The sequence below is a fragment of the Setaria viridis genome, chromosome 4, assembly GCF_005286985.2.
Source record: "Setaria viridis chromosome 4, Setaria_viridis_v4.0, whole genome shotgun sequence".
Taxonomy (NCBI): Eukaryota; Viridiplantae; Streptophyta; class Magnoliopsida; order Poales; family Poaceae; genus Setaria; species Setaria viridis.
Window position 1 is genome coordinate 27,507,474 of NC_048266.2, and position 24,528 is coordinate 27,532,001.

Genomic DNA, 24,528 nt, shown 5'->3' on the forward strand with positions numbered 1-24,528 from the left:
TGGATCGGTACAAATCAAGTCACCTGCAATGTTAACCACCCAAGGATTTGCATCAACTTCGGATTGAAGATCCTTCACCTTACGCTCGAGGTCAAAGATCTTGCGCTTGCGGTAGTGGATGTACTCTTGGGTTGGCTTAGGAAGTGGAGGATTGACCCACTTCGCATAGCGGCAGTTTCCTTCATCGAGATAAGATTGAACATGATGTTAGTTTGTAGCACGAAAAGCTTAGCAAGAGTAAGGAAGTAATAACTTGACTCACCAAGCCATACGAGCATCGAAAGAAATGTCGGCTTCCATCACTGTAGCCATCATACAGCTAGACGACACAAGCCACGCCATGGTGACATATTGTCCATGCATCATGGTGGTTGTCATAAGGTCTAAGGGAGTTTGGAGGGGCGTAGTTAGCCCTGTCATACAGAGGGAAGTCGTCGAGGGGTGCCTCATACTCCATTGGGCCAAAAGATCCTGGCCAAGTGATGGTGGGAATAGGAGCATCCCCTTCTCTTCCCCTTCTCCCACAACCTCTCCCTCTTGCGGATGCCATTGTTCTTCCTCCTGCTGAGTGGTGTGGAAGGATACGAGAGAGGGAGGTCCAATATAAGGAGTGTTGAGATGGATATGCACTATGCCCCCATGTGCTTAGTACCCCATCATGTTCAATCATCCTGAAGAAGGCTAGATATAGGCTTTGCAGGTGTAGGGACGTAGGGCTCAGTGTCGAGTCCCATCTGCTTGAGAAGGCTCACGTTTAGGGTCCTTGCAGTCTATAGTGTAGGCTTTTCAGTGATGGTTCACGTCAACAATGATTTAGCACTATTTGAGTATTGTACAGGCAGCAGAGCAGTATAATGGGAATAGTGTGGAATCTGAGTACTTGAAGCAAGGAGATGAAACGTTATCACAGTACAAACAACAGTACAATGGTATCTGAGGCGCCCAACATGACAAACCTAAAGAGCACCTTCCCTAGGATAAAATGCCTTAGGTAATGTAAACTGGTGGAGCACAACTAACGTTCTACTGGGTGAACCGGGGAAGTTTCCCCTTCCTCGTTGTTTTGGAGAAGCATTCTGCCTCCTGCTTCTTCATCTTCTTCTATCGCTCTTATTGGAGGAGTTGCACCTGACGAGCTTTGAATTCTTCCTCCTACCATTTCAGTGTTGCCTCTCGAGCACCTAACTGGTCGCGCCGCCTCTGCAATTCATCCTCCTTACCCTTCAAATGGATCTGTTGTTGGCGGATGCGTCGCTCTTGCTCGAGCCGAGTAGCACGTGCCACGTCTCGAGCCGCTTCCAACCTATCATAGTATTGGGCTTTGGTCTCTAACACCGCTAGGATTATGCCCACCTCCCCTAAAGGCCTAGTGTCGATCCATTCCATAAATATGCATGCCTGCATGTTCATTCGTGATTAGTTCTAGGTATCGGTATCTAGAAAACATATTTAAAATGTTTATGAATGGAATGACCTTGAAATCATCGTCAATGTCGGGACACTTGAACTACCTACACCCTTTCTTCCCCCTAGGTACTCGATCCTCCCATACTTGCAACCACCCATGGAAGCCGCAGTCGCATTTGGGGCGCTCATTCCATGGTGCAATCCCATTTTGCTCATCCCTCCACGACAACATTTCTTAGATGGAGACACAACCTCACTACAAGCTTTTGGATTCGGGTTGGGAAGTGTTAGTAGTGCCTTTAAATGTTGCCTAAACGTCTGATATATAGAACACTACTGACATGGTCCATGGACCATGTCCATAATGGCAAAAGGAAAAGGACATGCATGGACATCATAGTCTGCATCGGCCTACCTATCAAAGTCTCTACACTGTCCTACATAATGTAGTCTGCAAAGGAGCACACATCATAGTCTACAACATCGTACACATCATAGCCTGCACCAGCCTAAAAAACGTAAAGGATGCCCGATGGACTAAATGCGTCCTCGCTTGTGATGCACAGCACCAGGACCACGTCTCGCGGCCCGGTGCGCTGCTCTAGTCTGCAACCGATCGTACGTAAAGGGCTCCGGAGGGGCAACCTCACGAGCCAAACATCTTGGTGCGTCTGCAGCTGGTGTCGTGAACTCCTGGGTGTAGTCCTATGTCGGAGGCACTGATGCATCACCCAACTGCGAAGGACCTATCTTCTTAGCGTCGTAGCTGAAAAAGGAGTCCACCCATGCGGAACACATCCTCTGGATTTCGTCCTCTACGGACTCCTCATCGGTCCCTCCATGGCCTGTGTACGCTGTTATTGAACCCAAGAAGTGTTATTGTCAATTTCGATTCGTATTTGTAATGGAATAGAATGCATGTATTGATGATGCACCTAAGTCCTCCACATGGAGTTCACGTGAAGACGGTCCTGCTGCACTATATCCTCTAAACTACTGCGGAACTTTGTCACAAAATTATAAGTTAGTACGACCAATTAGAGAATAATTGTGAATGGAAAATGACAAAGTAACGAACACGTACTTGTAGGGGTCAAATATTGTGGACCCGGCGCATAAGTGGAAGGACCTGCTGCAGCAGCTATCCAAGATGGTGCATGTCGAGGAGTCCACGCCTCGGGGGGCGCCTGCATGTGCCTGTGGTGCACAAGACGCCACGGGGTACAACGAACGTGTGGATGCAGCAGAAGACGTACTGGGGTGGTGCGTAGGTGGTGCTGAAGCCGAACCAGGGTGTTGTGTAGGTGGTGCTGAAGACGACCCCGGGTAGGCAGCCCGTGGTGGAAGTAGAACGTCGGCATCACCACCACAGCAGCTGATGGACCGCAGGGAACCTAGTACAGAGGTGCTCTATCCTCTTGTACGTCGACTCGTGCTCCTGCGGAGACATGGTCCAGCATTGCTCCATGCCGGTCCTCACCGTCACCTGAACCGCTACAATAACATTGTATTGATGCCAATGCATAGTTCTAGTTAGGCACACCATATTCCATACAAAGTGCAACATAATCCATAGAAGTTTGAGTAGCAAATGATGCAAAAGTGTACCACGATGTCAAAGTTCATGTCCCTGGAATGCGGGTACATCTGCGTCAGTGGTGCAGTCGTCGTCGCTGCCTACCTAGGAACGTGCATGACGCGTCTCCGTGTCCTGGGGAAGTACCACTGCAGGTACACTGCGAAAGTGTCGTTGGAGTGTGGACGGTCCTCCTGCACTAAGTTCTCCAAAGAGTCCACCCACATCTCCACGTACGAAACCATCCTCGGACCCCACTGCGTCGCTAGCCTACCACCACCTTGACGTGTCCACCTAACATATGCATCGTGCAACGGGTTAGACTAATGTAAAATCTTTATTACACAGAAAATGATTAGATGGGGCTTACCTGTGAACGTCAGTCGGGACAATGTGAGTAACAGGAAGTGGGGAGTCCTGGTACCGGTGGAACTGCCTCATCACACGATGTACCGCGTACTCCTCGATGTGGGTGTCATACACCAGTGGCTTCTTCGTCATCCAGTACTCTCGGTCTCGTAGGCACAACAAAGACAGCCCATGCGGGGCAGGGGCATGGATGTCCGCTGTGGTGTAAGGTGTCCACCTGACATCAGTGTCGACAAGAGCGACGAACTGCCCGACAAAGTCTGGATACGACTTCTTCGTCTGAACTCCAACCCACGATCCCTACAAAAAAATTATTTCACAAACAGGTTCAGTACTCAAAAAGTGAATGCATGCAACATATGAATTGAGTACGAAAAGTAATTATAGGTTTAGTATCGTACATTTCTCAAGCACCACATCAACCCCACTGTGGGTCTGTCAACGTCATCATGGTCGAAAGGCAACTCTGGGTAGGGTTCCACATTAATGTGTGGCCGACCTATCGGGAAGCGCTCGTACGACCAAAGCTGAAGAAGCAACAGGCAACCAACAAAGATAGACTCCACCAAGTTTACCTTATAGCAGCCCGTGCAAAGCCCCCTATAGGTCGCTACCAATACAGCTGAACCCCAGCTGTATTGTGGAACCTCGTCAAGCGGGGCCTCCACTATCCCCCTCGCATAAGGGAGGAGGTGCTTAGGCACCGAGTTCCCTTGGGAAGTGTAGAACATGATCCACCTAAAGAGCCACAGTAAGTACGCCTCCAAGTGCCTCGCAACTATAGCATCGGCGGCGGCGGCTCTCATGTAGTCGGCCTGCACAACCATACAAAGTTACTTTACACATTCACAAAACTTAGCGATAACGAAATGAAAAGATAGGTAAATAAGTACTCACACTGAATTGCATGAGCCACTTCTTCATGGGTCCGTGTGTGGAGCTGAAGGTACGGTACGGGTCGGCCTGATCGTTCCGCGGAATGTGGGCAAACCGTTTCAAAAGCTCCTCACGCCAACTAACTGGCATGTCCTCCGCGCCAATGGTTGTGGCAGAACCACCCAAATTAACTCGGCTCAAGTGTGCTCAACATCGCCTCAAATACGAAAGGAAACTTTAATCGGATCAAAATGGTAGTCTGTTGGGTTTCACCCGCTACAATCACGTATTTCCGATCAAAACAAGCATACTCGCATGAAGACAAGTCCAGAGATTACAACAATCCAGATAATGTATTACAGGTCCCAAATTAATTTATTACAACCGAGTGTTCAAATGCATAAAGATTGTTCAGAGTTTCGAGCAGCGGAAAAAGAAAATGACAGTTCTAACAACGATGCATAATACCATGGTGAAGCCTGCCATGATATCACTCACCACGGTCCTCACCCACCGAGGATGGGTCCCACTCGATCGTCCATCCCGGAGGGATATGGCACGACCAAGTCACACTAGCAACCACATTATCAATGTCATTACCTGAAAACATAGCCACAAGCAAGGATGAGTATGCTAATACTCCGCAAGACTTACCCGTCAGGTGGTATCTAATCCACCGACTCCAAGACATGCAAAGCTTTTTGGTTGAGAGGTTTGTTTTGCCAACAGCTTCTAAAATGGATCCTTACTTTCAAGTTTTAGTATCAAGTTCTAGTTGATTAACCATTCTCGGTAAGCACCTATTCTAAGCAAGCATGGTAAAACAAGCAATTTAATTCAATCATCAGTATTAATCATCATACTTGTTCCTCTTCTTACTCAGTGCAGAAGTGCAGTCAAGTAGTCTCAAACTGTAAGAGGCAGACGATTCGAATCGAGTTTCTTAACCTTACAAGGTGAACCTAAACCCACGACATATGCGTACCACACCGGGTCCACACATGTCAGCCGCCCCCATCAATCCCCAGGCACGTGGCCAGGGCCCACTTCCCTTGGATACAATGCCCCACGGTCCCGGAACGTCGTCGTACCGTGACTGCACTTGTATCCACATGTGGCTGCAAGGGAACCCAGTTCTAGAGAGAGTAGGAAGGTATGCCTACGTCCCGGTTCAATCAGGTACTAGGCTTTCCCATCACATACTAGATATGAGTTTAGTACTTTCAAACACTTGACTACAGCTCTAACATATTTCGACCTTAGCATCTTTCTTTTAGACAGACGGGGGCAATCCACCAATTCTATTCATATTGCTCAGCCCCGCCCATCAACCTTATGATTCCAACATAAGTAAACAGGCAACTCCTATAGCTCGCGAGTGACAGGAAATCACTTGATTTTTACCGAGTCCCTATTTAGCATAGCAACTACATGACTTATCATGCTAGTATTCAAACATAGGTACTTAGGATCATGCAGCTAAGGTTTCAAGCAACTCCTACGAACTTAATGCACAAACATAAGTAACATAAGTCGTGCGTAATTTTAGAAACTAAGGTTATGCTACGGGGCTTGCCTTCTTGCCCTAAATCAGCCTTGGGCTCTTCCAAACTTTGGTTCGGGCCTTGGTTTGCCTCGATAATGTTCAGCTCAGCAAGAGTGTGTCCTTCCTCGCGTTTCGGGCTGAGCTCGTACGTTCCGTCAACAAGGTTAGCTTCTACATGAGATGCATATGCATAAGATTTTGTTTACAAACTTTCATAACGTAGGTTTCATCTCATTAATTATTGCACAAGCATAGGGTGTATTTTGGACCACATTCACTTAGACAAGGTTATAACCATTTCTTTTCTTTGCGAAACAAGGTTGGTTGGATGAAAACATAATTTTTATTTTGATGGTGATTGTGTACACATATAACTTTCTTAGAAGTTTATTATTCCGAAGACAACAGGTTGTAGTGTGTTGGTACTGTTTACCAACCTTTTAGGAATGATTGTGCTACTGATGAAAAGCACAAAATAATCATGTGTTAGCCTACAAATCCTAGTAGCAATTATCTTTATTAAATAAGTTGATGAATAAATGTTTCAGGAAGCATCTACTAAAATATGAACATGAAATTTTTACAGGATCTTTCCCTCTACACGAGATATCTACTGTAAAAAAAATTGAGATGAATTTGACAACCACAGAATTTATAAAAAACAAATATGGTTATTCTTCAGCTATAAAGAATGATTTATAACCGGTGTTTTGTTATTAGTTTAACTCTACAAATTTTACAGGAGGGTTTGCAACACCATCAAATTTTACAGGAGGGTTTTCACATGGCATTTAACAGGAATCGAATGAAAAATCTAATAAAGTGTCATATAAGGAACTAAAGTTACACCCGGTGTTAAATAGGAAATGAAAAAAATTAAGGATCAGAAAGTAACGAGAGAACTTTTGTGTCAAATAGGGAATTATCTCAACTCAAGCCACTCAGGCAGTCGTGCCAGCATACGCAATCACACGGCATAAAGAATCCTCCAGTTGAGGTTCCGAGACCATTGATCCAATCCAACGCCGTTCTCCATTTCCAGCTCGGCGGCGCGATGCAACTTGCGGTGTCACCAGACAGCCTCCTCTTCTTCTGCTCGGTCACGGCGTCGGCCGCCGCCGCCTTCGCGCTCATCTCGCTGTACAGGCACCTCGCTCGCCGGCGAGCCGGGCCATCAGCGGACGGCGGCCTCGCCCTCGCGGCGAGCTCAGCGGCGGCAGCGGGAGGAGGCGAAGGCGATGAGTCGGAGGAGCTCCTGCCGCTGAGCGCCGCGGCGGCGAGCCTCCCAGCGTTCATGTACAGCCGGCTGGTCAGGCACAGCGGCAAGGGCGCGGCGGGTTGGACCGAGTGCGCCGTCTGCCTCGGCGCCATCCAGGTCGGCGCCATGGTGAAGCTGCTGCCGGCGTGCGGCCATGTCTACCACCGCGACTGCATCGACCTCTGGCTGTCGTCGCGCTCCACGTGCCCGCTCTGCCGGTGCAGGGTCGGCGGCGACGCCGCAGCACCCGGCCAGGAGCCAAGCCGGCAGCTCGCTCAACCTTCTTCAGCATAGATCATCTTCAGTTCTTCACACCTGCAACAAATGCTTCTACTAGGATCTTTCCCCCCCTCCTTTGAGGTTTGAGCTTTCAAGAGCAAGCAGCATTCATATGTACTTGTATTGTATATATTGTCTGCAACTTCAAGCAAATGTGCATAGAAGAGTTTGACTGCAAATTCGAGCATATTGACATCTCAATTATTCCGGATTCGTGAATTGCTCTCTGAGCAGAGAAATCACTAATCATCGTATAATTAAATTTACACTTGCTAGGATTAATACAAAGGCCAAAGCAATACTGGATGAACTATATAGGCGGCAGGCGCGGAGATCCCTTTTTCTTTAATCTATCCATTTCCGCAGCCTCCCAAAGCAGTGTGGCTGCCACATAGAGAATGAATTGCATTCCAGAAGCTTGAGAGTTCATCATACTCGCAAATAAGAGTTTGAGAAGAAGAAAAAATTCGTCACAAATGTGTGACAAACGAAAGCATTACAAATAAAGAGATATGTAAGAGCCACGACCAGGAGTTGGGTTTCCAAGAAGAATTGTAGCTTAAATCTGTACCACTCGCACCGTAGGTTGTTGTTCCTGTAAAGCTGCCATTTTTTGGGGAAGTGCTGCAGTGTACAAGCAAAGGGGAATGGTTTAGCAGAGACTTTGCATTACAGGTTTAACAGAAAGAGAATTCAGATATGGAAGTTTAACATGAAAAAGATCACTTTAGCAGCCCCAGTTTCTACGGGCTCTGCAAGTAGGCAAAGTAGAGAAGATCAAAATAACAGTTGTTTGTCCAATAATAATCTACCAAGAATTTTTTTCCTTCTTCCGAGCAACAAATATGCTTCAGTCAGATATGAATCATTTGAAAGAAATTTCTTATTAACGTTAACTAGTGTGCAGGGCTAAAGATTGTTCTAGAATGACAATAAATGCCTCACAAAAATTATCAAATATGTACACATATCTACAATATGAGGATTTTAAAATTATACTGAACTGCTGGAGGATATCAATTTTGCAAACTACCACAATGCTTTGGTGATCTGGCAGTCGCACAAGAGAAAAACCAATATGTACTTGGAAGACTAGAACTACAAAGAAACTTTCAACAGTTACGTACCCAAAATGCTTCTGACAGCTAGAACATTTACCAAAAAGAAACAATTATCTTGCAATCCACAATCGTTGGAACAGTGTACAATGGAGCATATGGTAGGATGATTCAGAAATAAAACTTTTAACCAGGGAACTAATATGCTGAAATTAGGTTTATCATGAATAACATATGCATGGGTGAATTCAGAAATAAGACTTTTAACCAGGAAACTAATATGCTGAAATTAGATTTATCGTGAATAACTTAGAAAAACCTGCACACACAGTTTCGCTCCGTAACCATAATTGCCCAACCTCCATATGCTGGTGGTGAAGCAGTGGCTCTCTTGGAGTCCAGAAGCGAAGGAATGTACTTTGTCCTACGTGTAGAGAACTACAGAGTCTAGACTAGGTGGTCGGGCTACTTACTGGGATGACAGGTCATGGTGAAGAGTAGTGTAAGTGTCCAGACAATTAAACAACCATGGTGCAAATCAACTTTGGGTACCGTGATTTTTCTGAAATTTGTTAACGTCTGTAAGACTGTGATAGTGCCAAATTTAGTCCATTTACTTGATCAAATTTAGTTGTGTTTCACTTGGGATGTATGTTTTACATCAGAGGATCGTTATGCACTCTATATGCTCAAGATACGAATGCTTGAGCAGCATAATAATGACAAGATTGCACAAACCATCTAGAGGACAACCAGCAAACTTCAAGGGCTTCATCAGAATTAGGGGTTACCAAAGGAGCCAAAGTCAACCAAAGCCTATATGAGCTAAAGAGGTTTTATGTACTCCCTCAGATTCAAAATAAATGACGTTTTAGAGTTCCTGCTTAACTAACTTTGACTATCGATATATATTACATATATTTACAATGTAAGATAAATGTTACTAGATTCATCATGGAAACTACTTTTCAAACATTTAATTACCTTTCTTTGAAGGTCATATTTTTATAGAAATTGTTGGTCAAAATTTCACCTTGAAGACAATGCCAATGTCCTAAACGACATGTACTTTGAACCAAAGGCGGTTTTTTGTTGTGTCATGTAAAAGTTCCTCGCTCCATTTTTTAATAGGTTGGTAGCAACAGTATTTGCTAGGTTTGACAAACGATATGCACCATCTTAAAACTTGTATTAATGTTTAAAGGTTTTAAATTCTTAAACAATTGTGTTAGATTTGTCAGACAAAGGTGACCGATTAAGGTCCTCCTTGAATGATTCAGTGGTCAGAAGAAAAAGTTTCAGTTTTCACAACGAAAATTTGTTTTCACAGATACAACTGATGGGCCAGAAAACTTCCACCCTAATAAATAACATATTCAGGTTAATCCACCAAGATCTTAAGTTAACACCGGAAAGTTTCCACGCCCCAGTTATTTGGGCACTAAATTATTATCCCGCTCTAAAGGTACATGCTGCAGTTTGCAATTACTCAGGCAGTAAATTGTCTACTACTACTTCCTCAAATAGTGGGCACTAGAAATGGCAGTAGAAGCCATGCTATGATAAGATCACTGCTGCTGATCAGACAGTGAGGCAACCTATACAAGTGCAGATTAGCAATTTAGCATCAGCCCTACTGTTTTGTAAGCACATGATGTATCAACCCCATGTTAGCTCGTAGAGGAATGGATCCATATATAGTTTCAAGGATCTACCCATTAGGATTGGCAAAGCTGTAACTTTGACAGATTGATTTAACCAGCTTTCTGTCTACAGTATAACATCTCTCTAGGAAAACAATTAAGGCTCTGTTTGTTCAGCTTGTGCTTGTGGATTTACAATCAAGCTCAAACACACAGGCAGCTTCTCATCCTGGATTGTAACACTCCAACTCAATCATAACCACAAAGCAGCTCTGAACTCTGATGCACACATTTCCAAAGGTTTGCTTTCTTTTTATTTTTATTTTTCTTTTCATTTTCTTTCTCTTTTTTCCATTTATTTTTTGTTTCTTTCTTTTTTTCTTGAGTATTCAACATTTGGACTTTTTACATTAGCATTGGTGTGCATTACTACAGCTGGAAACTGATAACCACATAATCAAGTCATAGAGAAAAGAGTCACAAACTTCATAAATGTAATTAGGAATTTCAAAATCGAAAACAGTATTATTTTCATTGGGAAAAAGCCCACTTATCAACCTTGAACTACTGCTTCTGTCAGTTTTCAAATTAACTTCAATATTGCTCATTAACCCTAGGCTGATTTTCTTGATGGTTCTGACAACAATGACAGCATGATTGCTGGTATTTCAACAACATATAATCAACTACCATCCTAATCAACACAGGCACATAAAAAAATATTAGCCGCTAGGTGCTACATAAGAGGGCGTTTGGTTCCACTAACTTATTTTTAGCACCCATCACATCGAATGTTTAGATACTAATTAGGAGTATTAAATGTAGACTATTTACAAAACCCATTATATAAGTGGAGGCTAAACGGCGAGACGAATCTATTAAGCCTAATTAATCCATGATTTGACAATGTGTTGCTACAGTAAATATTTGCTAATGATGGATTAATTAGGCTTAATAGATTCGTCTCGCCGTTTAGCCTCCACTTATGTAATGGGTTTTGTAAATAGTCTACGTTTAATACTCCTAATTAGTGTCTAAACATTCGATGTGACACATGCTAAAAATAAGCAAAGGGAACCAAACGTCCCCTAAGTCACCAGTGATCTAAGCTGCGAACATGGCAAAACACTCAAAAAAACCGCCCTGGGGTGGAAAAATGAACAGCTTGTGCTAAATTAATGGTTTTGAAGCTGAGAGTTGAAAACAAGACTGTGCCCATAGCCCCATAGCTCAAGTTTGAAAAGTACACGTTTTCCTTTCAATTATACTCGTTAGTGCATTTGCTAACATTTGGAGGTTCTTCAAATGCATCTACAATCATAAATTGAGGGGTGCATTCTCCACTAGAGATAGATTTATTCCATCATGAGCATCATCATACAATATGCATAGTGTTATATGGCTCATCATAGGCTTGTCAATATTGTTTTAGCAATTCCAATGACTACTGTAATACTAAAAGTAACAAGCGAAGGAAATCCGGCGTTGACATGAAGAGAAAAGGAAGTCAACCTACACCACAATGAAGCAGGTGAAAGGGTATTGGGACACTTTTTCTGTTATTTCCAATGATCAAAATGTTGTATGTCCAAATGTTAGATATCCTATATCTTTCGTAGTCATAATGTGGATTTGGATTTTGGACTACTGCTCCAATGTTTAATAAAAGTAGGGAAAACCGGTTTCTAAGCCCCCTATTGTTTAGGAAACAGAGACAATATCTAAACTACATCTCATGTACTGTTTATTTGCCATTCAATACTCACAAATTATTGGATGGTTTGAAGCTTTTGTCAAGAAATAACCGATCCACTCAAGGATACCGAAACAAGTCACACAGTTGGAAAAAAGGTGCCCTCCTCATCCTTATTAGGTTGACACAATGGACATCATCAGATTCATTTTCCTCTCTCTGTCCCTCTCTGCCATGGGTCCATAGGTAATAGATCGAGCATCCTCACCTCTCCTTCTAAACCACGTGAAAAACCATGCAGCAACAGCAGCAACAAGAGCAACCGCAGCCTGGCGCCTACCTTGCAAGTCCATGTCTAAGAATACAATGCAGTGTTCATTAGAGCTCAGTAGAAGAACTTGGGGTCATGTTGTTAAGCAAGCAAACATTCAGAAGTACATGTTATCCTAGACGCGGCTGCCACACCCAAAGGTGCTCCTCCGACGGCAAGGATTCATCATCGACCTAGGCACTTTGCTCAGCTCAGTACTACGGGCATGATTGGTTGCAAAGGAGTAAGCCATGGTTCAAAGACACAAAAAATCAGATCGACAAGTATACGTGACAACCATAGATCCGCATAAGAAACAACATAGGGTTCATCAAAACCATAAATGCAGATGCAGAACAACCATAGATCAGAAACAACCTAGGTTTCATTGACACCAAGCAAGATGTACCGTCGCACCACCGGTGGAGGCACAGGGTGCCGCCGGAGGACCTCGACCCAACGGGAGGATGGTACAAGAACAAAAAAAAATCAGATCGACCTCTATATGTGACAACCATAGATCCGCATCACAAAGTACCTAGGGTTCATCACAACCATAAATCCAGATACAGAACAACAAAAGGAGCGCACGGATCTGAGAGAAGAAGAACCTAGGGTTCATCGACACCAACCAAAATAAGACGAATCAACAGATCAACGCGGGAGAGGGGACGAAGCAGCGTAAGAGGAGGGGGAGATGTAGCGTCGCAGCACCGGGGGGCACAGGGTGCTGCCGGAGTACCTCGATCCACCGGCGAACCGAGGTCGAACAGGAGGAGGGAGAGGAGAAGGCACACCAGGGAGGAGAGGAGCGAAGACAATGGTGGGAGGATGGGAGGTCACCGTAAGCCTCCCGCGCCTTTAGCCCCGGGACGGCGCCATCTCCCGCACTCTGCCGAAAAATTCCCGCCAACATCGCTCCATCCCGGCTCACGAGCGAAGGAGCCCTCTAGGCGGACAGGCCGATGCGGGATGGAATGGGAGAAAGTAACGGGGGGTGCGGTGTTTCGGTTCTGGAAGGCCAACCGAACACGCGAGAGTGCACGGGAAGGTTCGGGACGGTGCAGCGGACGGTGCCCTCCCGGCTACCAATCACGCCCTTAATACATAGCTCCTACTATCATTTTTTTTATGTTATTTTCAGGTTTGTGCCAGATCAAAGATTCCAAAGCTTTAAAGGATACTCCACGGTAGCGTATTACACACGGTGCACTAACCTGGAAGGAAACACGCAGCTCCCATGACCTGCAAAACCAAGCGGCAGCACCGACAGCACAGAGGTTAGTTGCACATCTCCGTAGAAAGAGCAGAATCCAACAATAAAGAACAGAACTAAGTTTTTTTAAAAAAAAAAAAGAATCAAATCCGAGCTTGCTGCGTCGGCGAGATTCCGGGTGTTTACTGGGGTTCAGCGCGGTGAGCGCGGCGGCGCCGGAGAAGTCGCAGGCGGCGGGGCTGGCAGCGCCGCCGGCGCGGAGGAAGTAGTCGTTGAAGGCGTAGGAAGCGTGGCGCTGGAGGTCGGGCGGGTCGTAGCAGGCGCCACCCTGCTGGATGGCGGTGCAGTCGGCGCGGCCGCCGTCGGCGCTGCACGCCCAGTCGATGGCGCTCTGCAGCGCGCCGTCCTCAGCGTTGTTCTTGGCAACGCACCAGAGCTGGCCCCCGCCGCTCACCCCGACCCCCGCGGCGGCGCCGGCGGATGCGCGCGGGGCGAGCAGGAGGATGGGAGCGAGGAGCAGGAGGAGGGGAGGGGAGGGCGCCGGCATTGGGTGCGCCAGGCGGCGGCGATTCGGGGGGATCGGTGGAGGATTTCAAATGCTACCCTTGCTGGAGGGGGAGTGGGGGACAGAGACAGACAGCCCAGGTCGGGAGGTGAGGTGGTGTGCTCAGTGTGGAGTGTGGACTGATGTCGTAGCGGAATGTGCAGCAGCGCGTTTTGATGCAGCTCCTTCGCTTTCGTCTCCGGCTTTCCAGTGGGCAGTGGGCACCGCCGCATCGGAACCGGGAATGCGCTGTGATCTTTCTTTAAAACTTGTTTTTCTACGTGCTTTTTCCTCTTTCGAGGGATACCAATAACATGAATACGCTATTTTTCCTTTGTAATGCTTCCACTCGAGTGTCCGGACCAACGTCTCGCTTCGGACGGAGACGTGGGCATAATATCGACAATCCAGGTACACGAGCAATGTATAAAGATCAAGTGATCCTTATACGGGGTCATGTGTTATTAGTCTTTTAGGTCTATTTTCATCCCATAATGTTAAACCACATATGGGCTTTAAGGGTGGAGCCCATTAGCACATAAAGCAGATCCTTTCTCTCCATGCTCGCTCTCTTCTCCCTGTTCTCAGCATGGAGGGTGCCGTCAGCATTGAGCTCAGCAGCAAGGGGAAGGGCGGAGAGGAGTGGAAGGGCGGCGTCGGTGGCTTGGCTGCAGCCTGCAGGCCTTCCTGAGGCATGTGGTTGAGATAGTGAGGAGAAGGTGAGAGAAAATATTTCTTTATTGCTTATGGCATGTGGTTTTAGCGTTATGGGTACCTGCAAGGATGAAGTGCTATAAAAACTACCTGCACAATGGTGAGGCAGGCCTTATAGAACTATAAGAACCACTTGTCCTCTCCATTGTGGCGCCCTAATCGCTGTCATTTCATTAATATAATCCCCCACTGCCTCTTGCTCGATCAACTTTATCGATTCCTCGTCTTTCCATCTCCAGACCATTTACCCCTATCCAATCCTCGGCTTCTCGCAATCGCAGCTGCCACCGCTCGCAAAATGGTGGATATTGCCATCCTGCCAAGCTCGTTTCCCTCGTCCGCCTCTGAGGTCGTGCTGCGGCCGTCGCCTTCGTAGTGCTGAAGAACCACTGCTGCATCACCTGCTCATAGCTCTCCTCTTTGCCTTCTATTTTTGCTCCGCTACCGAGCTCTCGATGCCAACAGGCTGCTGCTCTAGTGATTTATTTCATGGACGTCAGTGCTGATTGGAAGTAGGGATGCGAGGATGATCGACCATCTAGGCCTTCCCAAGCAGCAAGGATAGCGGTGGTCCAGACCCTAGAGCTAAAGAGGAGGAAGGAGACAAGGGATGCTGGGCTCAAGGTGCTTTCGGAGCTCATTGTCCATGGAGCAGCTTCAGCAATGTCTCACTAAGTTTTATGTGATGTTTGCATAAGCTATATGATTTGATGCAAATATTTTTTATATGTTGTAGCGTCTCTCACTGCTTGTTTCAGAATAAGTTGATTTTTTTCTGATGTTGCGGTTGCTTTTTTTTTTGCACATTACGGTGGCCTTTCTAGATGTTGCGATTCTATTTCCTTGAATGTTTGCAATAATGAATTTCAGATGTTGCACTCTTGAGTTTCAGATATTTCATCCGTTGAATTTTTATGTTACTCTACTTGCTAAAGATGCTCAGGGTACTATTGATGTTGCACAAGGTCAATTGAGATGTTTAAATAGTAAAACTAAGATGTTGCTTTTGATGATGTTTTGATGTCGCCATGTTTGATATGAAATGCTTCATCTCCTTATTTTTCTATGTTTCGGTAGTTGACTGTTGATGTTGCACTTGTTGATTCAATTTGTTGCATAAGATCTCCATCATTTTTAGTTTGATTTTTTCTCGTTGGAGAGGTTTTTCCTTCAGCATTGACTAGCGTAGCTTCTTCGAGGGGCGCAGCTGGCCGGTGATGATATCTCCCTATGAGTACACTGCACGCAGAGGCTGATCCGGGTGTGAAAGGTAGATTTGTGGTTGCGGCAAGTGAAAAGTAATGAGAGGTTCGCATGCACGATATTTTAAAGGGATGGTAGTTGATGCGTACAATGGTAGCCCCGAACGGATATCCGAGCGCTATAAGTCCATTTTTTTCCTAGGATAGATCGCAACAGGAGAATTTGTGAAAGGTCGCAAGATCATATATATTAGCATAAATTAATTTAACTAAAATAAATTAAGCTTTTCTAGTTTCCTTTGTATTGTATGACTTGTCCATTCATGTTAACAGCCTCGTGGTGCTCATTATGGCTCATTATGTTAGAAACTTTCTTCCCTATCTTCTTTGTTTCTTGTTCTCTTGATGATAAAAAGAACTAGGGTACTCTCATTATTTTACCAACTTGACCTTATGTTTTACTATAGGAATTATTTTCATCAATTATATGAGACACTTTTTCAGCAAAATGATTTAATATTATCCAACTCAACGCATGAGATGGAAGTATGCTTTTAGTTTCACACTTTTTTCTCAAAATTTTCAAGTTGAATTTAAATTGAAATTAGATGACATAATCACAGCGGTCACAAAACCGATAACATGATTCCTTCTTAGTATTGCAAATCGATCTAATCCAAATAAACTTCATATGAAATAGTGTCATGACACCACAATTGTGTCTATAACATCTTTTTTGGATGACTTGCAAAATATACTTTTATTGAATTAATAACATTACAAGAAACATATGCTAAAAAGGATTTCGCCCATGATGCCGTCCATTTTACATGGCAGATGAATGTATTAAGTGGCAGTCCATTTGTAAGTGGATCTACAGTCATTAGATCTATACCAATATTCTTGATTCACACCTCCTTATTTTGCTCTTCTTCTTTAACTAGCCAGCATTCTAATTTAAATCTATATGTCTGGCTCACTTTGAGTATCTATCTGAGTATTTCCAATAATTTAAAGACCACACACAAAATTCCATGGACGCTACCAATTCAACCTTCATAGTGGAAGTAGCATTACCGATTATTTTTCACTCTTTCATGAAATTACTCCAACAAACAATATACGCGGCATGGATTTTCTTGAGTTTAGGCATCTAACATCACCTCTAGATGCCTTTACTTAGTACTAGTAGAAATATCCGTACGTTGCTACGGGTCTTTACTTGCTCTCAAGTTATTATTCGCTTGTTTGGCTTCGCTTCACAATATGTTGGTATGTTATCCCTAGTAGTCCTCTCTTTGCAAGTATAGTAGTAGAAGACATTTGTGGGTGGTTTGATACCATCTATTTATCACATGGGACCCACACATGGAAATAAAAAAAATTCACCGCTTAACCTCCGTTCTATCCATTCATTCGATTTCCCCCGTACTCATCGTCATTCAGCCAGTCGCTGCCTCTTCTTCCATCGGCACCACCTGCATCTTGCCCTATCCTCGCCGTCGCCCAGGCTCCGCGCATCTTGCTGTCCTCACTGTCACCCAGGCAAGCTCGTCCTCCTCATGCCTAGCCTCATTACCGCTTCGAGCGCTAGGCCACAGCGCCTCTAACCGCTATGAGCAGGAGTGCGTCCTCCTCCTCTTCTCATTTTCCACCCACCTCCCTTCTATAATCCACTCCAAATTGTTCCAATCAAGTGCAAAATCGAGCTCCCAATTGCTAGATGTGGAGGCCTTAGTTCCGGATCTGAAGGGGATGGACGTCATTGAGAGGGGGTGTGAGGTCCCAACCTTCGCCCCTGTTTTGCGTTGCTTGTCGACTGCCGTTGCGCCCCTCCCCTCCATGGCGCCATACCCTCGCTGGCACATGGCTCTACTTGGTTGACTGCAAGGAGTCATTCTGCTCCTTGTTTCCTTTCCCCTTCCTCCTCTCTCCGTCACCCCTTAGGTCCAGTTGGTGGGTAGGGCGTGTAGCCCGAGGGAGCAGCTGCTCGCCAGGGCGAGCAGCAGCAGTGCGTGGTGAGCGCGGGGAGGGTTGGCCACGCGAGCGATGACGCGCCACCGGCAAGTGCGCTGTATGGGCGGGACAAAAGAACATGAGCAAAGGCTTGACCCGAAATTGATATTCACTGCAATTTTGAGTCCATCTCTACCTTATCCACCCACTCGGCTCTCTCCTCGACCCCTCCAACCTTATCCACCTACCCGCCGGCCCCTTCTTCTCCCCTCTCTCACATCCACCCGCTGGCTCCTTCTTCCCTCTCCCCACTTTCTTCTCCACCCGCCAGCCCTTTTCCTCCCCCTCTCTCCACTTTCTGTTGCGTCGGCCCTTCTTCTTCGGGGCGTGAGGGCGTGGCGGCGGGAGCTTCAAGGGGCGCGATGGCCGAAGCTTCAGGGGTGCGGCGGTCGATTATTCGCCCACCCGGCTCTCTCCTCGGCCCCTCCAACCTTACCCACCCACCCGCCATCCCCTTCTCCTCCCCTCTCTCCCATCCACCCGCCGGCCCCTCCTCCCCTCTCTCCACTTTCTCCTCCACCAGGCGGTGGGAGATTCGTGCCGCGGCGGCCGCAGCTTCGGGGGTGCGACAGCGGGAGCTGGGGAGGTTCTGAGCATGAACATTGCCATTTTATTATAAGTTTAAAAGTATTTACTTTTCTACTAACTTCAAAACTTTTTCTTTCGACACATGGTCAAATTCTAAATACAAGATCTAATCCCTTCGATCCTAAGGCTAATCCTAGTGGGAGTTTTATAGAGGTTTCATGCACATTAAATACGGTGACACATCAGCATATGTGATGACATAGCATGGTAGTTATGAAGTGAGAGAGGAAAGGAGTTTCATCAGGATGAAACTGTGTATACACTGTTTCCAAGACTATGAAACCTATTGAAACTTGCATTGGGGGCTATAGAGTTTCATTTCATTTAACCATATCCAATCACATGCCTCACAATTAAATGTCATGAGCATCCTATGAAATCATGAAATGAAACTGTGCACTGAGACTTCCTGTTTCATTCATAAGAATACACCTTATGGGATGATGTGATATCCTTGGAAACAGTGCAAGACTTGCACTGGGACTGGCCTAAGCCGATAGACGTACCCGCACTCCCGCAGGTGGTTTGCTGCCTGGCCGCACGGTATTTTGGGCTGTTTGCCGCGTTAGACGTACCAGCAAGAATTTTGTCGAGGCCCATAAGGGCCATCGGTCCATTCCCATATGAGACTGTTTAAAGAAAGCCCACCCAACATTACCTGGGCTCTAGGGCAGCTGAGAAAGTAGCACGCCGGAAGCACGTGAACGTCGAACCCTCTCGAGAGGCGGCGAGGCGAGGGTTTCACTTGAACCCACCAAAACTGAAACAAACCCTCGAAAGCTCGGAAGATCCCGCGGCGCAGCACCCTCCTCTCCTCTCCACTCCCCCTCCCGTCGCCGCCTCCCCCGTCGCCGCCGTCGCGAGACCGCCATGGCGCTGCACGCCCCCGTCCTCGTGCTGAGTAAGCGCTTCCGTCCCGTCCGATCCCTCCTACTACGTCGTGCGCGCCGCCATTTTTGTGCCCGGGTGGGCTGATGTTTCCTTGCTCCTAGGTTTTAGTTTAGGCTCTTTTCGAGGTTGTTTGTGTCGAAACCCGCTTGATCTTGCTGTTGGAATCCGCGATTCAGTTTGTTGGTTCGGGCGTTAGGGTTCTGTTTAAGCTGATCTGATCTATCCCGTTTGGGTTTTGGTGAAATTTGTCTGATCTCTTTTATGGTTTGATTTGAGCAGAGGACTCGCTGAAGCGAGAGTCGGGAGCGAAGGTGCACCAGGCGAACATCCAGGCTGCCAAGGTGAGGGCTTCTACGCCGCACTAGTTTGATTAGTCCAGTGCAAGCAGTTCATTCTATTTTTGATTTCCTATTACCGTAGCGCTGCCCATGTTATTGGGGAAAAAACTTTCTTAGAGGACGTCCCCTCATGTTGTACTAATTGATTTCCTATTCAGTATAGTTACATGTTAGTATTTGATTTGCAGGCTGTGGCAGACATCATTCGCACTACACTGGGTCCCAGATCTATGTTGAAGATGCTTCTTGATGCCGGTGGAGGTGTGCCAAGAACTCAAATCTAGTCTATGCGTTGCATTGTTTATCATTGAAATTTTGATTTGATCACAAATTTCATGTAAACTGTTTTATATTAAAGAGGTTTTTGGGCACTGGGTAATACGGCAATAAATTTTGTACTGGATTGTGCTTGCTCCGAACCAATTATGTGGTGTGCAATATACTAGGTGTGCTAGTCCTTTTCCTGAACCCCTTGGTGGTTGAGCTCAGATTCTATGAATTTTACGGAATCACTGCTATACCACATAGAGTTGAACCTTTACACATATAATAACCTCCGGCAGTGAAGTTAACCTGCTCCCATGAACCTTGTCACCGCAATGAGAACATTTAATTGTGAGTTTTGTATATACTTGCCTGTTATTGGCTTGTACCTGTGTGAGATGAAATTGCTCTAGTTGCTGGTCAGTTATGTATGCCATTTTGTTCTCCTAGAGATAATTCTAATGATCCTGTTTCCAATTCTTTTGTTAAGATAGTTTTTCCCACTTATCCCAGCGATGATAGTTTTCCTCCAGAGAACTTACACTCCTGTTGCTGAAAATTCAAAGTTGGCATATTAATTGAAAACAACACAACTTGATGTGTGCTGGGCATGCATACTTTCTGGAAAAATTATTTGTTTATACAGTAGTAACTTTTGAGAACAGAAATATGTCATGCCATGGTGTAGTGATGCCTCTTACTGTTTCAATTGCCATTGAACAGTAGTTAAAACTACATCAATTTGGTTATTAGTAAATTATGCCACATCTGATGCTAGTCCCTTTTCCTTTTGTTTTAACAGTGTTATCTTGGTTGTTTGTGCTTTTGCAGGTATCGTGGTTACTAATGACGGGAATGCTATATTGAGGGAAATAGACATTGCACATCCTGCTGCTAAGGTATACCATATTCAGCAATCATTGTATTTCTGTTCAATGGATAACTCATGCTGCCACTCTTGTATACCTAATTGTGTTCCCTTGTGCAGTCTATGATTGAACTAAGCCGTACACAAGATGAGGAAGTGGGTGATGGCACAACCTCTGTGATTGTTCTAGGTATATGTTTCATCTGTCAGTTTTTTAGGCAGTTTTACTTTGATAGTTATGATGGTTATCGATATTATCATTCACCCGCATTAAATTTCTCAATGCTAGCTGGTGAGATGCTCCATGTTGCTCAAGCATTTATTGACAAGAACTATCATCCTACTGTTATTTGCCGAGGTAAGATCCATTAGTTCTCAGGGCTTCTGTTTACTGGAGTAGGACTTCTTTTTCGCTCTTGATTTCTTATCTGTTCTAACACGTATTGCTCCAAATTTCAGCATACACCAAAGCGCTTGATGATGCTATAGCTGTTCTTGACAAGATAGCAATGCCTGTCGATGTGAATGATCGTAAGTTTACATGGAACTTGTGGTTTCTCCTGAGTCCCAAAACCCTACAAACATTATACTGCTTATCAGGGACATGATCCCTCTCCTCTTACATGATCATTTGATAACATAATATATATTAATGTCACTGTGATATACCATTATGTAGGCGTGTCAATGCTAGGACTTGTGAAGAGCTCCATTGGTACAAAATTCACTGGCCAGTTTGGTGACCTTATTGCTGTAAGTATCTTTCTTCTGTGTGAAACTTAACAACCAGCTGTCTCCACCTTGTTTTTTTTTTTACTTTGTTCAGTTTATGGATTTTCTGACATTATGTTGCTTTGCTCAGGACCTTGCTATCGATGCTACTACAACAGCAGGCGTTGACCTAGGTCAGGGCATGCGTGAAGTTGATATCAAGAAGTATATTAAAGTAGAAAAGGTTCCTGGTGGTCAGTTAGAGGATTCTAGGGTCCTCAAAGGAGTTATGATCAATAAGGATGTTGTGGCTCCTGGTAAAATGAGAAGGAAGATAGTTAACCCACGTATAATCCTTCTGGACAGCCCTATTGAGTATAAGAAGGGAGAAAATCAGACTAATGCTGAGTTGATGAAGGAAGAAGATTGGTAAGAGATTCCTACATGTAACTTTTACTGCCATGTAGACATGAATGCTGAATCACATCAGTCCTTTTGAACTTCAATGGATGCATTAGTCCTATGTTATTTTAGTAAAATGTTGATGTGGATTTGGCAAACTATTATTTATTGCAGGCAGGTTCTGCTGGAGATGGAGGAAGAGTACATAAAGAACCTCTGTGCACAAATTCTTAAATTTAAGCCTGATTTGGTCATCACAGAGAAAGGGCTCAGTGATCTTGCTATTCATTATTTGAGCAAGGCTGGTGTTAGTGCAATTCGTAGACTTCGAAAAACTGACAACAACAGAATTGCTAAGGCTTGTGGAGCAGTTATAGTGAACAGGCCTGAGGAGCTTCAAGAATCTGATGTGGGCACAGGAGCTGGCCTCTTCGAGGTCAAGAAGATAGGCGATGAATTCTTTGCCTTCATCGTTGATTGTAAAGATCCAAAGGCATGCACTGTTCTGTTGAGGGGAGCAAGCAAGGATGTCTTGAATGAAGTTGAGAGGAACCTGCAGGTACCTTTTCCATCTCCTTCCTTCTATTAGTTGGCAGACACTTATCCATATTATGACCTCACCCATCAACTCCCTTCAAAGTTTGGTTTTAACATTTTGTTTCCTTTATAAGACAGTAGGACCATTTTGATCATCTAAGCAACCTAGACATATAAGTAGATTAGATTGCTCTCGTTGAGTACCATGTTCTAATGCCCCTTCTTAACTCCTTTTGCTGCATGGTATTTACTTTAGGCGATGGTAAATTCATTTTTCATTTCTCAAACATGAAGTTCATGTGTAGGCCAACAAGTTTAAGATTATGTTATTGTCCTCTAAGATGCCATTTTTTAATGCAGGATGCCATGTCTGTTGCGAGGAACATTTTGAAGAACCCAAAACTCCTACCTGGAGGTGGTGCTACTGAATTGACTGTATCGGCAGCACTGAAGCAAAAGAGTTCTTCAGTTGAAGGTGTTGAAAAGGTATTGTGTTATTGTTGTTAGTTGCCTCTGTTGTAAGCCATTATAATGCCAATAGTGTGTATTACTGTATTTACATAAATTTCTGAGTGGGTGGCACAGGGAAAGCTTTCTGTTTTTTTGGTCTAACACCAGCTAGGCTTGAATATCTGAACTTTTTTTTCATTTGTTTGTATCAGTGGCCCTATGAAGCTGCTGCTTTGGCATTTGAAGCAATTCCGAGAACATTGGCCCAAAATTGTGGTTTGAATATTATTAGGACAATGACTCAACTCCAAGGAAAGGTGATTATCCCTAATCTCATCTAAATTGTGGGTTAACCTTCATTTATGTATTGGACTTGGACCTATATTGGAAGTGCTCGACTTCTACCTATCGTAGGGATTAGCATTTCCGAGCAATGAAAAGATTTGAGGCCAACAATTCTTTTGTTAACTTTTAAAATAACTTAGTCTTACAGTGGATTTAAGCTTCAAGTCCAAAACAAACATTTTCCATCTTTTAGATGTTTTTTAATTATATAAATAGATGCATTAGATTTATGATACCAATGGCTTTTGTTGCTTCAGCATGCTAATGGTGAAAATGCCTGGGTTGGCCTTGATGGAAGAAGTGGTGAAATTGTTGACATGAAAGAGCGAAAGGTACTTCTCTCCCTCCATCTGCATACATGCCAATTTACCCCAATGTTTCTGTGCTTGTCTAAGCACCAGTGTGTTCTATTTTTAGATCTGGGACTCCTACAGTGTCAAAGCACAGACGTTCAAGACAGCTATTGAGGCTGCTTGCATGCTGTTGAGAATCGATGACATTGTCAGCGGTATCAAGAAGAAGCAGGCTCCTGGAGCCTCAGCTCCCAAGCAGCCCCAGATTGAAACGGAAGGTGATGCGGACAATGAGCAGATGATCCCAGAGTAGATGTTGTAGCGAACCCACACTGGCGAAGTTGTTTACTCAGGCCAGGATAGCACGTTGAGCCAAGTTTATTATTTGAGTGTTTGTTGGTGGCTGGGCCTGGCATGCAAATGTACCTGATTTCATACAGTTGAGAGTGGTTCGTGGGTTTTGGGATCCAGGTTTTGAAGTGTGGCTGCTGTTCATCTTGTTTTGGACTTAGCTGGACGACTATCAAGCAGCGAAACTAGTAGTTTTTGTGGCTAACTGTGTCTGTTGTAATGACACATGCTTTGGTTTGGTAATGCTATCGTTTCCCATGCTGGTAACTCTGATCATTACAGCTTCGGGTAACTTGATTATGGGCGATTGTTGCCAGAATGCCAGAAGTCGTTGACTTGCGGGGGATCCAGGCCGTAGCGAGTCCGGTGTGAACCGCGTGGTCACGTGGGGAAGATGTGTCGAAGAGGAAGAAAGAAGATGCATAGTGAGCGCTTAAAGCCCAAAAGTCCAAAATCCTTGGAGCGACTTCAAATTTGCTTTATTTGTATTTAGCCTAAGATTACGTTAGGTCCTACCATTTCTCAAGCAGATCGTTAAATAAATACATTTCTGGCTTCCATCTACTCCCTCCGTTCTAAATTGCGATCGTTTTGACTTTTCTATATGTATACATCTAAATACAGTATATGTTACGACCGAATGCATCCGTAATCTCCGTTTATACAAATAAGGAGGAAATCTTTGCTTTGATTTTCGTATGATCTCACGCTGAACTGAAGCATAAACTCCAACTGAAAAAAGAACAAAATTTCAATAAAGACCCTTACCTTCCTCAACTCTTC

At 44.8% G+C, this 24,528-nt stretch overlaps 3 protein-coding genes across 4 annotated transcripts; 2 read left to right on the top strand and 1 right to left on the bottom strand.

Moving 5' to 3' along the window:
- Nucleotides 1–6,750: 6,750 nt before the first annotated feature.
- LOC117852501 (E3 ubiquitin-protein ligase ATL6) lies at nt 6,751–7,512 on the top strand. The gene has a single exon (XM_034734609.2). It carries the CDS (start codon nt 6,829–6,831, stop codon nt 7,324–7,326), a length of 498 nt encoding a protein of 165 aa, XP_034590500.1. The 5' UTR covers nt 6,751–6,828; the 3' UTR covers nt 7,327–7,512.
- LOC117852500 (PLASMODESMATA CALLOSE-BINDING PROTEIN 5) lies at nt 7,479–14,016 on the bottom strand. Of its 2 annotated transcripts, XR_004639854.2 has the most exons (4): nt 13,418–14,016; nt 13,233–13,260; nt 11,974–12,060; nt 7,697–7,935 (listed from the first exon to the last, which is right to left on the bottom strand). XR_004639854.2 is itself a non-coding variant. In XM_034734607.2 (3 exons), the coding sequence occupies exons 1-3, from the start codon at nt 13,776–13,778 to the stop codon at nt 7,782–7,784; spliced, it is 543 nt and encodes a 180-aa protein (XP_034590498.1). In that variant the 5' UTR covers nt 13,779–13,991; the 3' UTR covers nt 7,479–7,781. The 2 variants fall into 2 exon arrangements, 1 of the variants encoding a protein (XP_034590498.1); XM_034734607.2 differs by lacking the exon at nt 11,974–12,060 and having other exon boundaries at nt 7,479–7,935; nt 13,418–13,991.
- A 5,001-nt stretch (nt 14,017–19,017) lies between these two features.
- Nucleotides 19,018–24,012, top strand: LOC117851335 (T-complex protein 1 subunit gamma). The gene is made up of 14 exons (XM_034733133.2): nt 19,018–19,196; nt 19,466–19,527; nt 19,713–19,785; nt 20,620–20,687; nt 20,777–20,846; nt 20,946–21,014; nt 21,116–21,187; nt 21,336–21,409; nt 21,519–21,796; nt 21,944–22,328; nt 22,667–22,792; nt 22,969–23,073; nt 23,359–23,433; nt 23,519–24,012. The coding sequence occupies exons 1-14, from the start codon at nt 19,166–19,168 to the stop codon at nt 23,705–23,707; spliced, it is 1,677 nt and encodes a 558-aa protein (XP_034589024.1). The 5' UTR covers nt 19,018–19,165; the 3' UTR covers nt 23,708–24,012.
- Nucleotides 24,013–24,528: the final 516 nt, after the last annotated feature.